The sequence below is a fragment of the Fusarium tjaetaba genome (genome assembly GCF_013396195.1).
Source record: "Fusarium tjaetaba strain NRRL 66243 chromosome Unknown NRRL66243_c0000321, whole genome shotgun sequence".
In the NCBI taxonomy this organism is placed as follows: domain Eukaryota; kingdom Fungi; phylum Ascomycota; class Sordariomycetes; order Hypocreales; family Nectriaceae; genus Fusarium; species Fusarium tjaetaba.
The window spans coordinates 40,353-57,620 of record NW_023501517.1 but is presented as its reverse complement, the minus strand read 5'-3'; the positions used below and the strand labels follow the sequence as shown (position 1 = coordinate 57,620).

Below are 17,268 nucleotides of genomic sequence, written 5' to 3'. Positions count from 1 at the left end.
ACTCCTCAGACGGGTGTGCTAGTCTAATAAAGTACAATAGTGCATAAATCGAATATATCCCGCTCAAGCCAGTATTCTACAAGGCAGCAATCATTAAACTCCAAAGCCCAGTGTTACAACAGTTTATGAACAGCCTCCTCCACCTCCACCATCTGCGCCGCCGCCGCCATCACTGTGGCCTCCTCCATGATGACCTCCTCCGCTGTAATCGGCCCAAGCTCCTGCTAAGTCACCGGCAGCTGAGGCGTAGTGACGGCCTTGTTTACGCGACTTCTTGCCGCCGTTGTAGTATCCGTAGTTGTTGTAGCCGTATTTCTTTGAGTAGCCCATGGCTGGTTGTGGATGGTAATCGTAGACCCGATCGTGTTTCTTCTTTCTGAAGAGTGGTATACACATTTTGGGGTGTGTGTATTTCAGTTGGTGTTTTATGTTAATGAGCGACTTGTTTGCTAATGCTGAAGCACTGGAGTAGATGAGAAGTTCGTTTCGTTTGACAGTGCAAGCTGTGAATGCAGTTGTGATTTATAAGAGAAGACAGCTTGTAGTAAAAGAACTTCACTTGTAGAATTGTTTGTGATGATGGGATGGTTCCTAGATCTCATCAGGTAATGACGTGCACTTATATACATGGGATGTCTGGCTTGATGCAGCCTAGAGTGACGTCTGTCGTCAGCTTCCTCGTTCCGAAACCAGGTCTGAGCCTCGGGCACTCCATTAGAGCATCCTTCGAGAACATTTCTACGGCGAATATGTCACTAGACAGCATTTTATTGATCAGTCTCACTGCTGCACAGCCACCAGGGCATTTTGTTGTACAGTTGATCGCGTGAATCTTCCCCAATTGGTCTTAGATGGTCGCATCGTTCCCTGCAATTTCGCTGCTCCAATCTTCAGCCCTGTCTCCTAACGATGATCCTATCCCAAAAGGGTATCAATGGAGCGACGCGATCGACCCGCCTCTGACGCTAGCGCTGCGAGTACAGCAAGATTATCGTCAGCTGCTGGTGCTGCGCCATGTAATAGCGACGGCGATCTTTAATACCTTTGGAATATCCTTACTCTTCTAGATCTTGATGCAGCGAGAAGGTATATGAACAAGTCAACCTGACTCTGATGACAGTCGGAAATCAGAAGGCGATACCGGAACTAGAGTACCCTCTAACGGACCGCAGGAATGGGATAGATAAATTGTCAAAGAATGCATCCCTATCGTACAATCCAATGATCTAACAGTACATAATACACACATTAAGTTAACGCTATAGCTTTCTCTTACCAGTAATAAGCTCAAACTCCTTTTCCGAACTCCTATCGAGCTCCCTTTTAACCCAAGCTCCTATACTTGAAGCAGCCTCTCGAGGGCTCTCCAAATGTAACTGAAAGAAGCCTTGTAATAACGATGGCGTGAACGTATCGTCAGGAATTTTTTCCCCAAACTCCGTAGCCAGCTTCTTGATCTCATCCATATCAAGATGCGAGGTGCATCCGAGATCAGGAGAAAACATGCGGATGAACATCTCTTCGGCTGACTTTCGACTGATGTTGCCCAGGAGAACCTTCATATCGACTCGTCCTGGTCGGACCAATGCGCTATCCAGCTGCTCGGGATGATTTGTGGTCATGATGATGATGCGGCCTTCAACAGAACCAACGCCATCCAAGACATTCAAAAGCCCGGAAAGGGTGCAGTTAGGCGCAGAACTTCCCTCTTGCCCGTTATCTGAATTTGAACGATCTGTCCAAACTGCATCGATATCTTCGAGCAAGACGACACAACGAGGAGGAATCTCTTGGAACATCTGTTCCAGATCTGCATCCGTGGCAACGCTAGGGATCTTGACTTCATAAAGATCCAGTCCAAACTCGCCGGCAATTGCAACTGACAACGATGACTTTCCAGTTCCAGGGGGTCCGTAAAATAGATAACCTCGTCTATAAGGCATGCTGCGACTCTGATATCTCTTCTGTGTCCTGGGATCAAGATAATTTCGAATATCGCCAAGAAGCTCTTGTTTCGTCTCATTATCGAAGTGAACGGTCTCTAAATGTCGAATTGGTTTCCGTGCCTTTGGTTTCCACGAAAGACCATAGCGATCCCGAGCGTAGATAATCACAAAAAACTGTGTTTGCCGATCTGAATACTCCCGGCATGATTCGATAAAGGCCTTGATGGGCTCAGCCGACCAGCCAAAGCAGCTCACAGTGATCTCTTCTCCTCCGATACCGTCATAACTAGGATCCGATAAAGAAGAGCTGAAGTCGTCGATTCTGCGTGTCACAAGAAACAGGTTTCCCTCATAAAATAGCCATCTTGTGTTCCAGTGGGGTGAATACTGGATAGAATGCTTTGTCTTTTTCAGGGCTGCGGCGCGATCTCCATTCTGTCCGATATCGGTGCGTCCATGGAATGAACGATAGTGTCGTTCCCGGTTAGCCAGAATCCATTTGACAACACTTCTGTTGAGAGGATCGCCACCAGGAATGGTCACTGATGCGAGAAAGAAACGCCGTATTGTACCATAGACTTCATGCCATATGCGATGGAGAAACCTCCAGGCTGTAGGTACTGTTCCGGCGATAGCAATGAGCGATCCGATCTGTGTGATATCGAGTTCTGACCAGCGCGAGACAACATCCCTCATGATGCCGATTCCCTGTGACATTGGATCGAGAAGATGCTGCCCGGTAGCAGCGCCAACGTGGAAGTGATGAGACATATTCTCAATGCTCACCAAGTTGGCGACGCGCTCAATTAAAGCTCAGCGGTGGGTGCAATCGAGCGACCATTGAGAGGTATAGCTGCAAGGGACGAGGAGAAAAGAAAATATTACCAAGAAACAAAACAATTACATCGGTTTAAAGAGCGACAAGAAAGGTCAATTAGGAATACTGTACATATTGATAGGGGATTCCGTCATGCTGCATCCCAGAAATTTGTCAAGATTTGGTAGCAATTGGAGATTTGCCATGGTTGCCCGCCTACCATTCTTAGTAAGGCGCCCCTTTTTATGCATTCTAATCCCTGTTGACGTTGCCGTGGGAGTTTTATTAACCTTGCGGCCATTTGTCTTATTTCCACGACAGAGATCGCAACGTACTCGCACGTACTTGAGGATCTATGCTACAAAGGAATCTAGACATAATTTTCTGGTCAGAGACCGATTGCATTTTGCTGGTCCTGAACAATGACAAAAGTACTCGACAGAAACACGAGCGAAACTGAGCAGGAGCTCGATATTTCACAAATTTGACCAAATACGATGTGCCAGCCTTCGAATACCGCAAATCTGTCTCGTCGGACTCTTATGGAATCTTGCTAACGATCACATCAACAATGATGCTGGAGTGTCCACTCTGAGGCTTGATCTGAATATCATATCCAAGAGAGCGAAGAAAATCAAAAGACATAAAAGGCTCGTCAACTGGTTTAAAAAACGTCTCCTTCCCCCACTCGGACCAAGCGACCTCGTAATAAGGGGCAGTGCCAATACCAAGGAACTGCACGGGACAATGGATGTTGACACCGAACCAGGAGCCACTGGGTGCATACCAAATACAGTATCCATCCATCACGCCCTGTGCCAAGGCCCCATTGCTAAAGAACCATGCTAGAATCGTTGAACCAGTACGGAAATGTTTGTCTGGCATAGCCTTTACAGACAAGATCCAGGACGGATGCACTTGAGCATCGTAAAGAGTGAGAAGATCACCACCTGTTTGATTCCACCAGGTGAGAATGTATGTGGCATCTATATCACGGGAATCTTGGGGTTTCAGATTGGAAGACGAACTGTCTTTGGTTTTGGCTCTGTGCTGTCTTAATGCTTGGATGGCTGCTTCAAATAGTTTCGGATCTGCATACACGGTTATCATACGTTCTTGCGAGTTGTGATCGATGTAAAGATTCTAACCATCTACTATTGATTTGAGCGTGTCGCAGCTTGATTGTCTACGCTCAGGCGGAGGAGGAGGGCCGGATTTGTCTATGGGTTTGGCCGCACGAGGTGAATTTGCTTTGACATAGCAGGTAACACCTTTGATCAATTAGCGATTGTCTCGACGCAGAGACTCGTTACTTACTTTCCGGATGAGCAACTCCAGTCAACCAACGTCCTGCTTAAGAAATACAGCTCATAACATCTTCTGCGCCCTGATCATGCGCCAGAAAAGAGGTACTGGCGCCAGCAACAGTAAACCCGTTCGATGATTCGAGCCATAAAGCGGAAAATATCTCTGCTGCATCGACGTTTCCGGACTTTGTGCACGAAAACACAGCGCCAGAAATCAGATGGTCTTTCAAAGCATCAGGGCCTTCGGACATGGTTCGGACGAACGAGTCTACAGCTCCTTCGGAAGCAAATTTGACTGACCCATAAGGCCCATCTAGCCACCAATCCGATTCCCCTTGGCAGCGTAATTCTAGGCGGGACATGGTTTTATAAAATATTTTGCTAGGATTCGTAGAGCAGTTATTGTCGTTGGAGGTCAGCATACGAAAACCTTGAAACATGGCGATACCTCAAGTTCTTATATTCAACCCTGTAGAAAGTCAATCTTAACAGATTCAACTCGATCATGCCATTGTCGGTCTATCCGCTCGCAAAGGAACGAAATCCACCAATAGCATATACTGAGCCGGGAAGGCGGCAGTGAAACCTTCCACGATATGCAATATCATTTACTGAACTCGGGTAAAAGGTTTTAGTGGCGTCGCAACCAGTTCATATTGACTTCAGCCTTCAAGCCTAAGGTCGTGGAAATCCCGTATTGCAACTTTTCGGCATACGTTGCGATACTTTCCAGTTCAAACCTTCGGTTATTTAGGCAGAGGCTAGGGGAGGCAAGACACTTAGTACCTTTATCATAAGTGACAAAAAGGCTTCGGTAAATTTACGACAGTTTAGGATTCCCTTTGCTAGGGTTTTCTTGACATCTCATAACAAGGTAGGGTGTTTTCTTCCATCGATTATAGTGCTCAACCTTTTTCTACAGCCTGCCTTTCTCCAGTCACAGGCTCTCACAGCTAGCCACATTTAGCATTCGAAGCCATTGAACGACAAGATTTCAGACGCAGCCATATACTAGGTAGTAGGGTTCTTTTGATCGGAATATTCTCCACAACTTCCTACACAGTGCTATAGCAGGTACTAACCTATCAATGCCAATTCCTGTTTTGCCTGATACATCAACAGGATCTTGTCATACAGGCTTGAATCGCATTTCTTCACCACGAATTCCATCAAATCCAGCTCCGCAATCACATTACTGTCCTTATAACATATCACTCATAGGCCCCTTGTTCTCCTTCATTTCATTCCAGAAGTCAATAAAGTCCTCAAGGCCCTTATTAGCCATGCTCTCGATGTGAGGCAGCTGCTCTTTAAGCCACGCTTCCTCCTCGCCCGCCTGAGGCGCGGCCATTCCGCCCTCGCGAATCGTGACTAGCGGTATAAATTTCACCATAATCAATCGAGTCTTCTCATCTTCGTCGCTCCATGTGGACTTCTCAGCTGGCGACGTGACTTGGAGCGTTTCATACCAAGCTGCTTCTATCTTTGCACCGAGCTCATCGAAATCTGCTTTCGATCGGGCTGCAGACGTGCGAACATTTCCAGAGATGCGGTTTGATGTTAGAGGGTGAGGTTTTCCAGCGACAAAGTAAGTGTTGTCGGTGTTGTCTTCTGCAAGGAAGCGTACGTGGACTAGAAATGCTGGAGTCTTGAAAGCATCGCAGTGAAGCTTCGTAATTGCGGTCGCTAAGTTTTGACGTTGTCCCTGTGTAAGAGCACAAGAGTGGTGGACTTCGTAGAAAGGCATTGTTAGCCAGTTGATGATTCTTTATTAATGAATGCAAAAGGAAGTCAAGTTATTACGCATATGGAAGTGTTTGAATGGAGGTTGTGCCACCTGATACTGGCCACAAATGCGGGGTCGGGTTGTTGTTAACTTGTTCTGTAGATGATGGCCAAAGGGCGAGACGTAAGCGTGAGTAGCATCATGGATGTGATTACAAATTGCGATTCAGTTCAGTTTCTGCAACCCTCATAAAGCTATCTCATGGAACTTGAAAGGCACGCTTTACTACCACATGAAGTTTTACTTGTCCAATAGCGATGACGATCAATAATGAGGCTGCCATCGTAACTTCTACCACTTCTCAACGTATGGTCGGATATCGATCTCCTGGGTAAAAGCAGAGCGATGTTGAGTATGAAGATTCCAATAAGCCTCAGCAATCTGCAAATTTCATCAGTAATTTCCGAATTAAATGCTCTGTTCAACTTACCGCATCGGGACTAATCTTTCCATCCTCGACACCGTCATTAGCAGCCCATTGTTTCGTGCGTGGGATGTCAATAATTCCATCAATCACAGCATGAGCTATATGGACACCCTTTGGACCGAATTCACGGGCAAGAGATTGATGCATCGCGCGTTGGCCCCATTTCCCAGCTGCAAAGGTACTGAACTGCGCGGAGCCCTTAATCGAAGCTGTGGCGCCAGTGAGGATTAGAGTAGGAGGGTAGTGAGAGTTTGGTACTGCTTCAAGAAGATGAGGGATAGTTGCTTGTGCAAAGTTGAAGAATGCCCGGCTTTCTGTTGTTAGTTGGGTGTATCTTCAGCTCAACAGAATAACATACATGGATCCATCAATGCTGGCATTCAGGTCATTCTCTGTTAGCTCCAAGAACGGTTTCTTAGCAAAGCCGCCACTTCCAACGTTGTAGATGGCGGCTGCGAGTTGACTATTTGGTAATTCCTTGTTGATTGTCTCGAAAGCCTTCTTCAAAGACGCAGCGTCGCCTACATCAGCGGAGACTCCGATTGCTTTGCCGCCCGCTTTCTGAACATCCGCAAGAGTGCTCTCATAACTCTCAGGTCGGCGAGCAAGCAATACGACTGGGTATTTCTGAGCGAACCGCAGAGCGACGGAACGACCTGATTGAAGATCAGTAAGCAGGGGGGGTTGAAAGGAGGGGTAAGCTTACCAGTGCCAGGGCCAACGCCAGCGATGAGAGCGTAGAAGGACTTGGATGACATTGCGATAATCGGGTGACTGTGTATTGGATGGATGAATTGATAGATAGAAGAGATACTTGATTGTGAAAAGATCATGAGAATTAAATAGAAAGTTGAATGTTTAAAGTGGCATAATCGCTCTGCCTCGTTACGTCATCTGCTAGACTGCTTATAAATATCGCTGCATCAACATGGCGTTTCGCGTCTTCAAATCAATGCCGACAGTGGTTGACTGATGAATCTCGGACTACCGAAGGATTAGACTTTTGACAAATCCAAATGTTCAAAGCGCTTCAGATTTATTGATACCTAACATTTCTGCATGTATCCAAATTATTTGATATCGTTCTTAACCTTGTCTACCCATTTGCTCCCAAGCCCATTGAGAAGAGGGACGCGAATGAAATCCGCGATATCACGATACAAGACCTCTCGCTTCTGCTTTCCAACTGCAACGCTCATCTTCTTTGCCTTTTTCATTCCTTTTTTGGCCTTGCCGAGTTTCGATCCGATTTCCCATATCATCCAATCCATGGCCACGCGAGTGATCTTGCTATGGTCTTCCCATTTGAAAACTCCCACGTCGCTGTTCACATCTCCCTTCAGAACTTCGTCGAATATTGAATGCAGAAGCACCAAGCCCTTCTCCTGATTTTGAGCTAAGCTCGACCATGAGCCGCCGGTAATAAGAGTGACGGTTGTCAGGTTGCGGCCACGGCATATTATTCTAGCAATTTCTGCCTGTCTCTGTATTAGCAATGTTTCCTCGTTCACGGGTTTCAGTACTTACCAGTTTGGTTGGTTCTGGAATAAACTCAAACACCTTCAACTCTGGAAGGCTATCAACCAGAGTCGAGACCGTGTCAGGCTCCAAGGACGTTATTTTGTAGCCACTCGTGACACCTCTGTAGGATATCTTCAGCTTGGTCAGGTTCTCATGTTTGAGAATAGCTCTGACGAGTGAGCTCTTCAGACCAGGATTGACCGTGATCTCTTGACGGTATTGGCCGTAGTCATGCAGCTCCAGACAAGTCAAAGTGTCGAAAGACGATATAAAGTCGATTCTGGCGTCTACGTGCGCTTCTTGCTCCTCGGGTACCGCGAAAGAAGTTTCTTTTCCCATTTCGATGTTCAAGTTGCGCAGTTTGATCTTGGAGTTGTGATTATCCTGGGCCTTCGAGAAGACATCGCTGAGATACTCAAACAATATTTTCAGGTCATGTGAGAGATAGCCAAACTTCAATTCTTCCAGCGCAACAAAGTCGACAGCATTTACTAGAGCGCTCAAAAAGTCTCCATCAATAGTGGCTCCCGTAAGAGAGAAAGATTTGAGTGAGGTAAGGCTCTTGCTTTTCGGCCAGTCATCCAAGAACACAGAGCTGAACGATCCAGTCTCTATGACCAGACTCCGAAGGGTTGTTCTAGAATTGAGAATCAAAGATAATGGAGTATTATCTTTTCGGAAGTTGGGGCTAGCAAAACCGAGCAGATGAATGGCCAAGTGTTTGAGATCTTTGATTTTGGCTAGCGGTTTGGCTTCGCTTTCTCCCAAGTTTCCGGCAGAAACATTCAAGGCTCTCAAATTCTTTTGGCTTGCTAGACTCTTAGAGATAGATCTGTATCATGTTAGCCTGGAAAATTCGTAGCAGGGATGAATTGGCATACTCTGTGATGCTGGAGGTTTCGACGACCTCAAGATTGGACATGTTCTTCAGAGCTTCCTCGACATATCGATTTACAATGTACTTGTGGTTTCTTCCTGGGTCGCCGATGAAAAGACAGGCTTGGCGGACGTACTCCCCAAAACGAGGCTTCTTTTGAGGATCAACAACGTTGGGGAAGCTTTCTTGTTGACCTCGATACTGGCCCTCCTTCCTGAGCTGCTTTCTTTGATTAATAGATAGGAAAGGCTCAAGACTTCGGATTAACTTGGGAATATGAGCGTGATACGCTACAGAGATATTAACGCGCTCGTAGAGTCGAGGTGCAACCATGGCAAAGTAACTCTTGCTTGTGCAGCAGAGTCTTCCGAGCGTTCTAGTATCCTCAATCTGATTCCGTTCAGCACTTCGCTAATTGAGTAGTGGATGGTGTTCATCTCACATGGTCCAAAATCAAGTTCAGAATCTCTCGTGGACAGGACCAAAGAAGGTCGGTTGTTGTACTGGTTGGTGACTTCGCGGACAACTCTTCAGCCTTCTTACGACTAGTTTCTGCCCTGGATTTCTTTCTAGCTGGCGTTCCATCGTTGCTGGCGACGTGTCTTTTCGCATTACTGATGACGAGGGGCTTTTCGTGCAATTCGCTCACTGTTCCTTTCCGCTTGCCTGTTTTGCTAGGCATGTCCGGGCTGGAGTCATCTTGGGCGCTTGTAGGCGCCCGGTCCTGCAAAGCGTGGAGCCTGGCGCTTCTCCGGGTGGACATGATCAAATAACGGGAAGAAGATGTTTGGGTGCAAGAGTGGGAGCCTCGAAGGCCGTGGAGAAAATGAAAGGAGTATAAGCCCAAGCTAAGGTTACGCGACGTGTTACCGGATCCTGTGCGATATCACGTGACAATACTGAAAGTGTACAGGAGTCCTAAAAGTCCTTGAGGAGTACAGCCTTCATGATGTGACCGTATCACAGCAAAAGTTCTGCGACATTGTTACTATTTTAATACGACTTTGCGGAGCTCACATCCCCATCGTCCAACCCAAGAAATACATAAATTAAAGCCCAACTCCTCCCCCAATTCAACCCCTTAACACATAAACGAAGACAGAAGAACGCTTGACTTTCATGTTTGCGTCCTTTCGAAGATCCATCAAATCTCCATCCAAGGGTTTCATGGATCCAGGCCAGATGCAGAGAATTTCTGGGAGGTATCGCATGCCGCCAGAATGGCAAAAGCACTCGCAAACGCTAACTGCGTGGCCGTCTCCCGCCTCGATTATAGAGGAGAATATCCTTCGACAGGCGCGCGCGGAAGTCTCGGCACTTTCCAATGCCATCTCCCGCTTCGAGCCAGTCACAATGTTTACCCGCCCGGAACGCGTTCATGAAGCATCTGAAACGGTGTCTGATAATGTCACCGTGCGACCACTGCCTGTGAGCGAGCTTTGGATCCGCGATACAGGACCGGTCTTTGTTCATGGAACGCAAAATGGCTGTTCTATTGGACTGAAACTTAATTTCAATTACTGGGGAGCCAAGGTACCATCCACTGGTGATGAAGCGGTTGCTGCGAATATCCAGATCCCAGAAGCTTCAGTCATAGACCAGAAGGATGAAAAAGATGAATGTGCGCCTCAAGAAAATGCCATACCTATCGTTGACACCGGTTTCACTAGCGAAGGAGGCGCGATTGAGGTCGATGGGGATGGAACCCTTCTAGCGACTGAGAGCTCTATCGTCAATGAGAACCGTAATGCGGGCAGATCGAAGGAAGAGCTGGAAGGATTATTCGAGAAATACTTCGGCATCCAGAAAGTGATCTGGCTTACTGGCGTCAAAGGCTATGATATTACTGACTTTCACATCGATGCATTCGCGAGATTCATCAAACCGGGCCAGGTTATTCTGAGCAGACCTTCAGAACGTGCTGATCCGCGGATGATCCAAGCCTATAGAGAAGCCAAGAAAACTTTGGGGAACGCAAAAGATCATGGAGGAAGACAAATAGAAGTCTTTGAAGTTGAAGAGCCTCATCCCAGTGACCTTCCCGGCGAGAATTGGGATCATTTTGATGTTACTGTTGCTTCATACGCCAACTACTACCTCCCGAACGGAGGCCTGATCATGCCGCGTTTCGGAGTTGGAAAACTTGATGATGATGCCTACGCCTTTTTCCGCCAACATTTCCCAGATCGAGAGATTGTTCAAGTTGATTTGAACATTCTTCCTAAGCTCGGCGGAGGAATTCATTGTGCTACCCAGCAAGTACCGGCGGAGGATTGGATGCAGAGAGGAATACGAAGAAGGGAATTGAAGTTCTAATGTCGCAACTCATGCACTTAGAGAGACATAGTAATTTGATCACGGTAGACCGAGAAGTGTCGAATAGTATCGGCTCTTCTTCAATCAATACTCCACTCGATCCATCACGAGGGACGCAAGCACGATAATGGATTTCTCATAGTAGAGTTGAAGGGATATTTCTCTTTTGCATGAAAGGCTTCTCTTAGTCGTTTATTCATACCGTCGCTTTAATAATACAGGATTTCATCTTCTAATATCGACGCCCAGGCTGTGTCAAGATCTCAATCTTCGTTGCTGCACCTGGTCACGATGTACAGGGCATCTGGATTGTTGTTGCCGCGCATGGCGCAGACACCAGGCCCGTACCCATTGTTGTTGTTGTTGCACCTGGAATCAACAAACAGGGTGTGGCAATGGTTGTCTCTGTGGCAGGCATGGACGTGGAAGTCTAACCCGTCCGTCCCCTCCATCGTTGTCGCTGTGCCTGGCCTTGACATCCAGCCCGTCTCCACTGCCGATTCTGCTCCTAGCATCGTCGTCCTCCCATTCTTCTACCGCCGCCCATCATACCTCCCATACCTCCACCCATGCGTCGTCCGCCTCCCATTCCTCCCATCATACCGCCGCCTCCCATGCGGCCTCCTCCCATGCCTCCGCCCATGCGACCTCCGCCGTGGTGATGGTGGTGAACTTCCTTGACAGGGCGAGCACCCATCATTCCACCGCCGCCTGAGCTATAGCGGGTTTGGCTTCTTCCGAAAGGGAGACACATTGTGATTGTAATTGTGTGTGTGTGTGGTTTGAGTTGTAGCCTTTGTGTTGATTGAGTTTGTTGCTGATTTGGCGTGGAGACAACTCGTCGTAGGTTCTACCGAGTTTGGATGTGTTTAGAGTTTGTTGATAAGGTATCTGGTAGTGGGTATTTGCAGGATTTGAGTTGGTAGTATTTAGCGGTTTGTTATTGATGATGATGATGACGATAATGAATTGTGATTAAAGGAATCAGAGGCAGTATATATAGTCTTCAATGCCATGTATGACATCTCCATCTCGGCGTTGCAACCTTTAGTCAAGTTAGTTGAAAGGCGATAAACTTGGATTCATCGATAGTTTCCGTATGACGCCACTTCAGCTCCAAGCCATGACCCGGAAGGCGCAGAGCGTTGGCAGATGTCATCGCTTAGCCTACCAAAGGCCTAAGCCTGGGTCTGCTGGGCCCATTGGATACTACGTAGGATAGAGTTGTGGCTTCTCCGTTAGATGCAAACCTTGTCATGCCAAGCCCCATGCTCGTCAGACCCAAGAAAATGGGGCCTCGGCGGCGTCGTCATCTCTTGCCATGCCAATAGCACCACTTCTCTCTTGCTACATTATTAGTCCCTGATCTGTCAGACCGCCAAGAATTCGGTTCAATCGGCTTGCGATATCTTGATAAAGAGATTCGATGGTCTTGGAAGGTTGTATTGATCAACTGCACGTCAGTCGTCGGAGCATTTCAATTGAGACTATTATTCAAGGAAATCAATTGACTTGGTCCAATTACATCATTTTTCTCTTCATTTTCCTGTTGCCATCGGCCTGCAATACCATGTAAGTCTGTATTGCTGCCGACACTGTTCGTGTGAAGCCGTAAATCGACTTGACCAACATTACACGCCACGATCCACAACTAGTCTCCAGCTCAATTGACTCTTCAATATGAAGCAAACTCTTGGCTGAAATGTGTTTATTTTTATTTGTTCATCAATTGTCTCCAAATGGCTTGCACTGACATCAAACGCTATCCTTCCTTCTCTGTCCGCCAAGTAGCGATCCGCCCCAAAATCTGGAGGCGTTCGCACATCCACTGGCCCCTGTTTGTCAAAGTTGACAAGGCCAATGCGTGTAGCGTATTATACATCCTTGCGGAGTAGATCTGCTACCTTTAAACTCACAGTGATTGATACCTGATTGTGAATCTTGGGGACAAGAGGACAGGATCAGTTAGCCAATTGAAGTTGCAGTGTTGGAACGTCTTGGCCAGAAGAGAAAAGTGAGACAAATATTTGAGATCAGAAATTGCTGCTTCTCGAAACTCTGGAAAGCTCGTAGTTTCCATCGTTAAAGATGGAATTACCAATGTTGTCGGGCATATCTAGACTATATCAAAGCCACAGTGAGCAAATTGACCTTTACGCCGAATCTACTTCTGTTGGTTGACCATGTATGACAGCCCTGAATGAGACAATCTCAGCGTGGCAAGTTACAAACTACTTCTAGACCGTTCGAGTTATAAGCCAGATATTTTGTGTTATTTGCAGTTGAGATCTGTTGTTGAGGCCTTATACCAGCGCAGAGAACTTAGACCTCAGTGAGTCCATCGCAAATCTTCCAGCCGATATATAATCATCCTTCTTGAGTAAGGCTTATTGCATGGTATCATAGTCCAGTGTTTCCTCGTTTATGCTCAACTCCTCAACAGTGGACTATAGTGGCTTCCAAACTCCGCTCCGTACTCTGAAGTCCGCAATTCGCTGCCGCCCAGACCACCCTCTAGACCTCTATCTATGCGACTACTTGCTGGCTATAAAATTAAACTTTCGGTTACTGAGTTGCTAACTCCCATTCCTAGGATGCAATAGTTCGTACTCCGCGCTCCGCACTCTGCAACTCCGAGCACTTAGTCTAGTTATCTGGAATTTAAGCTAATCTTCGCTCGAAGTGCTCACTTTCTAAAGCAACCTCATTTCTATCAACTGTGGCAGTATTGGCACATTTACTCGATAATATTAGGCAATTTTCTCATTTTCAAGCTCTGTGTCTGTCCGCAAGATGAAGGTCGCGATCCTCGGTGCCACTGGTGAGACGGGCACCTCCATCTTGAACGCCCTCCTTGACTCAACCGAGCCGCGATATGTACGTCACATTTCATTCTTGGCGTAAGAATTATATTGACCTACCCGGCACTTAGGAGATTACTGCACTGGTCCGTAAATCCTCACTAGAGAAACCTGAGGCACTTGCTCTCAAAGAGAAGGGAATCAACGTTGTAGCTGCGGATCTAAGTGGCCCTGAGGATGAACTCGCGCGAGTCCTCGATGGTATAAATACCGTTATTTCAGCAATCAGTGCTACCGGCCTCCTTGCGCAAACCCCGCTCATCAATGCCGCTCAAGCCGCGGGTGTCAAGCGCTTCTTGCCTTGCTGTTTCGCCCCGGTTATGCCAGCAGGAGGTATTTTAGAGCTGAGGGATATCGTAAGTCCACCTGAGTATTACACGGCTTCTACCGCTGACAGATGAAAAAGAAAGAGCAGGTGATCAATCATGTCAAGAAAGTCAAACTCCCTTACACTATTGTCGATATCGGCTACTGGTATCAGTTGATGCTACCTCGCTTGCCCTCCGGCCGTGTTGACTATGCCTTGCCAATCACTCTAGGGGGTATTCCAGGTGACGGAAACACCCCCTGTGCCTTTACAGATCTGCCAGATATTGGAAGATGGATCGCTCGCATTATCGCAGATCCTCGGACCCTGAACAAGATGGTCTTTGCCTACAACACGGTTCTGACAATGAACCAAGCATACGATCTGTTGGAAGAGGCCAGTGGTGAAAAGATTGAGCGCAACTACGTAAGTTTCTTTTCTCATCTGAATCGATGAGCCAGAACGATGTGCTGTACTAATCAGGTTTGGGCTTGTAGATCTCAGAGGCCGCGGTCATGGAGGGAGTGGCTAGAGCAGAGGCTAATTGCCCGCCTGCGGACTCATTCGACTACTTTGATGTAGTGAAGTACCAATACTTCAACGCACTCGGAATTCGAGGGTATAATACCCCAGAGTACGCGCGGTACTTGGGATATGTAGATGCAACGGAGCTCTATCCCGACATGAAAGTGACAGCCCCGGATGTCTATTGTGAGAGACTTTTAAGTGGCAAGGCTACAATGATCTATCAGCGTTTGATGTCGGCCGCTCAGTGAGGCGAGAGGTGACAAGCATACCTGATACTCAACTTCTTGTCACGATCTGGAAAAGCCTCTGCTCGGCTCGAGCTTAGCCCCATTTCTTCTATTATTAAATGAATATTGTTTCCAATAGAAATGAAGTGCCAGCCTACGTCGGCACGTCTTTGCTTTTCGTTCCCCCGGACATGGCCTCAAAAGGCGAGTGGCTGACAGGAATGCACTGCGTTGTAGTAAATTTCAAGCTCTAGATCTCAGAATAGGCGTACCATGAAATCTGCCAAGAGTTTGTTCGTTGAAGGGTGAGGATTCTACTACTTCATACCTCTAGCTCCTCCGGTACGTGGCAAGATTTATTGTAGCTGTTTTACACTTGATGGATCTGTTGTGGGACGGCGGCGAGGCAAAAGGTTCGTGACCAGCTAAGTGCAAGAGGAATGCAGAATCGCCCTCTCATACGAAATGTCAAATATCTTTCCAGTCCCTGTATGAACATGAATAACTCTATATGTCATATGCTGATGTAATGGCCATGTCGATGAGGGGTTACAAGCCTCACATCTGGCGGCTGACTTCAGCATCCATCGATTCTTGCATTTATGAATTTGGCCAATTATATGCATCAGGTTATGTTTTCCAGCTCTGTGTGAGAGCTCGGGTTGTAGTACGCTGCATCCATTATCGGTGGTCCGTCTCCTAAAGAATGAACAGCGATATTGAGAAAGTTTTGGCAACGTGGTCGTCCTCTTTGTGACCTCCGTAAACTGGCGGAACGGATGTACTCAATAAGTGCGCTTACCCAATCCTAATAGTGTCAAGTCTCTCGAGGTGCCACGGCTTTCAGCTGAATACATAAAATTAGCAAATTTCTTGGTATTCTCTTCTTTTAATGTCTCCGTGCCCGTCTTCATACGGGCCTCAAGACATATAAATATACGTGAGTCAGTTCGACAACCGTAGGAATTGAAAACAGCAGCTACAACACCCGACCCTACCTCCAAGATGTTTACTCATATAACTGTTCTTCCAGCCTCAACGAAGGTTGGAAAAGAGGCCATCCGCATACTTCTGGCCTCTCCAGCCAGTCTTACTATCCGTGGCATCTATCGCGATACCTCCAAAGCTCCAGATGAACACACAAGCCACCCGAACTTCAGTTCAGTCAAGGGCGATGTTGCTTCTGAGGATAGTCTTGATTTCAGCAATTCTGATGCCGTTCTCTATGTCCCGCCGCCGACTTATGAGGACATCGACCAGAGCGAATGGGCCAAGCAAACAGCCAACAACGTCAAAGGTGCCTTGAAGAGATCAGGCGTCGAGAGGCTCGTTGTTCTGTCTGGTCTGGGGTCCCAAAATGACCATGGTATCGTAAGTAAGCGTGGCCAAGTCGCCATCCGTGTCGATGCTGACGATGCAGGGCTTTGTCCGCTTGAATCATCACACCGACAACATTCTCAAGGGCTCTGTGCCTGAAGTGACTATCCTTCAGTCAACTCATTTTCAAGAGGAGTTTGAGTACATGTTTCAAATGCCTTTGGGAGATCCGCCAACAATCTCATCATGGATCGCACCAAGGGATTTCAAGGTCCCAATTGTCAGTCTCAAGGACGTTGGCGAAGTCTGTGCGAAGAACTTGCTCACCAAGCTTGAGAGCCCCAGCCCGCAAGTGATCAAGGTCTTTGGTCCTCGTGCCTACAGCTCAATCGACCTGAGAGACATGTTTGAGGAAATCACTGCTAACAAGGTTGAGCTCAGACTTGCGCAAGGTGAAGATTTGAAGGCTTTCTTCAGACAGATCATGCCTGAGCATTGCATTTCAGACTTCATGGAAATGATAGAATCGTCCCTACCAGGTGGATTGGTCGCCATGGAGTATGAGGCTGATGAGAATACCGTGACTGGAAAGGTTGACATGTTGGAGGTTTTTCGTGAACTGGGTGACAAGTATGGCTGTTCCAAATAGAGCATATATAGACAGCTCCAATGCCTCTCGTTTCAATTACGGATGTCGGATAAGAGGAGATGTATGCCACAGCGCCTTGTGTTTGGTATCCTCGCCTGCGTTACCTGTTTGGCGCAGATCATTCTTATAGGGGTTCTTGAGAGTTCTTATCCTACTACTCTGCACAATTTGTCAATATATGTAAGACAACACATATATCGAGCGATGTCGCTTAACTGTTGCATTTAATTTCAGAAGGTTTCGAACATCATGCAAGCCAATAAACTCTGAATAGACGGAGCATCCCGACTATCTGCTGTCAGGACTGAGTAATGGCTCAATCGTCTGATGACATTCTGGTCCGTCTAGTGTAAGTTTCTACAACAGTATTCAGTATATCACC

General features: G+C 47.0%; 8 protein-coding genes across 8 annotated transcripts; 2 read left to right on the top strand and 6 right to left on the bottom strand.

The window, feature by feature from the left end:
- Positions 1–123: 123 nt before the first annotated feature.
- On the bottom strand, positions 124–2,717 carry FTJAE_12164 (BCS1-mitochondrial of the AAA family of ATPase; the record flags this gene model as incomplete). Its single annotated transcript, XM_037345184.1, has 2 exons — positions 124–503; positions 1,277–2,717. 2 exons carry the CDS (start codon positions 2,715–2,717, stop codon positions 124–126), a joined length of 1,821 nt encoding a protein of 606 aa, XP_037200812.1.
- A 586-nt stretch (positions 2,718–3,303) lies between these two features.
- On the bottom strand, positions 3,304–4,432 carry FTJAE_12163 (uncharacterized protein; the record flags this gene model as incomplete). Its single annotated transcript, XM_037345183.1, has 4 exons — positions 3,304–3,854; positions 3,912–4,034; positions 4,081–4,113; positions 4,177–4,432. The coding sequence occupies 4 exons, from the start codon at positions 4,430–4,432 to the stop codon at positions 3,304–3,306; spliced, it is 963 nt and encodes a 320-aa protein (XP_037200811.1).
- Positions 4,433–5,271: 839 nt separating this feature from the next.
- Positions 5,272–5,817, bottom strand: FTJAE_12162 (cis-3-chloroacrylic acid; the record flags this gene model as incomplete). Its single annotated transcript, XM_037345182.1, has 1 exon — positions 5,272–5,817. One exon carries the CDS (start codon positions 5,815–5,817, stop codon positions 5,272–5,274), a length of 546 nt encoding a protein of 181 aa, XP_037200810.1.
- Positions 5,818–6,147: 330 nt separating this feature from the next.
- Positions 6,148–7,041, bottom strand: FTJAE_12161 (7-alpha-hydroxysteroid dehydrogenase; the record flags this gene model as incomplete). The annotated part of the gene is made up of 4 exons (XM_037345181.1): positions 6,148–6,237; positions 6,287–6,593; positions 6,642–6,939; positions 6,990–7,041. 4 exons carry the CDS (start codon positions 7,039–7,041, stop codon positions 6,148–6,150), a joined length of 747 nt encoding a protein of 248 aa, XP_037200809.1.
- A 312-nt stretch (positions 7,042–7,353) lies between these two features.
- Positions 7,354–9,444, bottom strand: FTJAE_12160 (uncharacterized protein; the record flags this gene model as incomplete). The annotated part of the gene is made up of 4 exons (XM_037345180.1): positions 7,354–7,761; positions 7,811–8,636; positions 8,686–9,071; positions 9,124–9,444. The coding sequence occupies 4 exons, from the start codon at positions 9,442–9,444 to the stop codon at positions 7,354–7,356; spliced, it is 1,941 nt and encodes a 646-aa protein (XP_037200808.1).
- A 356-nt stretch (positions 9,445–9,800) lies between these two features.
- Positions 9,801–10,997, top strand: FTJAE_12159 (peptidylarginine deiminase s; the record flags this gene model as incomplete). Its single annotated transcript, XM_037345178.1, has 1 exon — positions 9,801–10,997. The coding sequence occupies one exon, from the start codon at positions 9,801–9,803 to the stop codon at positions 10,995–10,997; it is 1,197 nt and encodes a 398-aa protein (XP_037200807.1).
- Positions 10,998–11,505: 508 nt separating this feature from the next.
- FTJAE_12158 (uncharacterized protein) lies at positions 11,506–11,751 on the bottom strand (the record flags this gene model as incomplete). Its single annotated transcript, XM_037345177.1, has 1 exon — positions 11,506–11,751. The coding sequence occupies one exon, from the start codon at positions 11,749–11,751 to the stop codon at positions 11,506–11,508; it is 246 nt and encodes an 81-aa protein (XP_037200806.1).
- A 2,039-nt stretch (positions 11,752–13,790) lies between these two features.
- Positions 13,791–16,886, top strand: FTJAE_12157 (isoflavone reductase P3; the record flags this gene model as incomplete). Its single annotated transcript, XM_037345176.1, has 7 exons — positions 13,791–13,874; positions 13,930–14,214; positions 14,256–14,591; positions 14,663–14,937; positions 15,255–15,262; positions 15,954–16,291; positions 16,341–16,886. The coding sequence occupies 7 exons, from the start codon at positions 13,791–13,793 to the stop codon at positions 16,884–16,886; spliced, it is 1,872 nt and encodes a 623-aa protein (XP_037200805.1).
- Between the last annotated feature and the right edge of the window lie 382 nt (positions 16,887–17,268).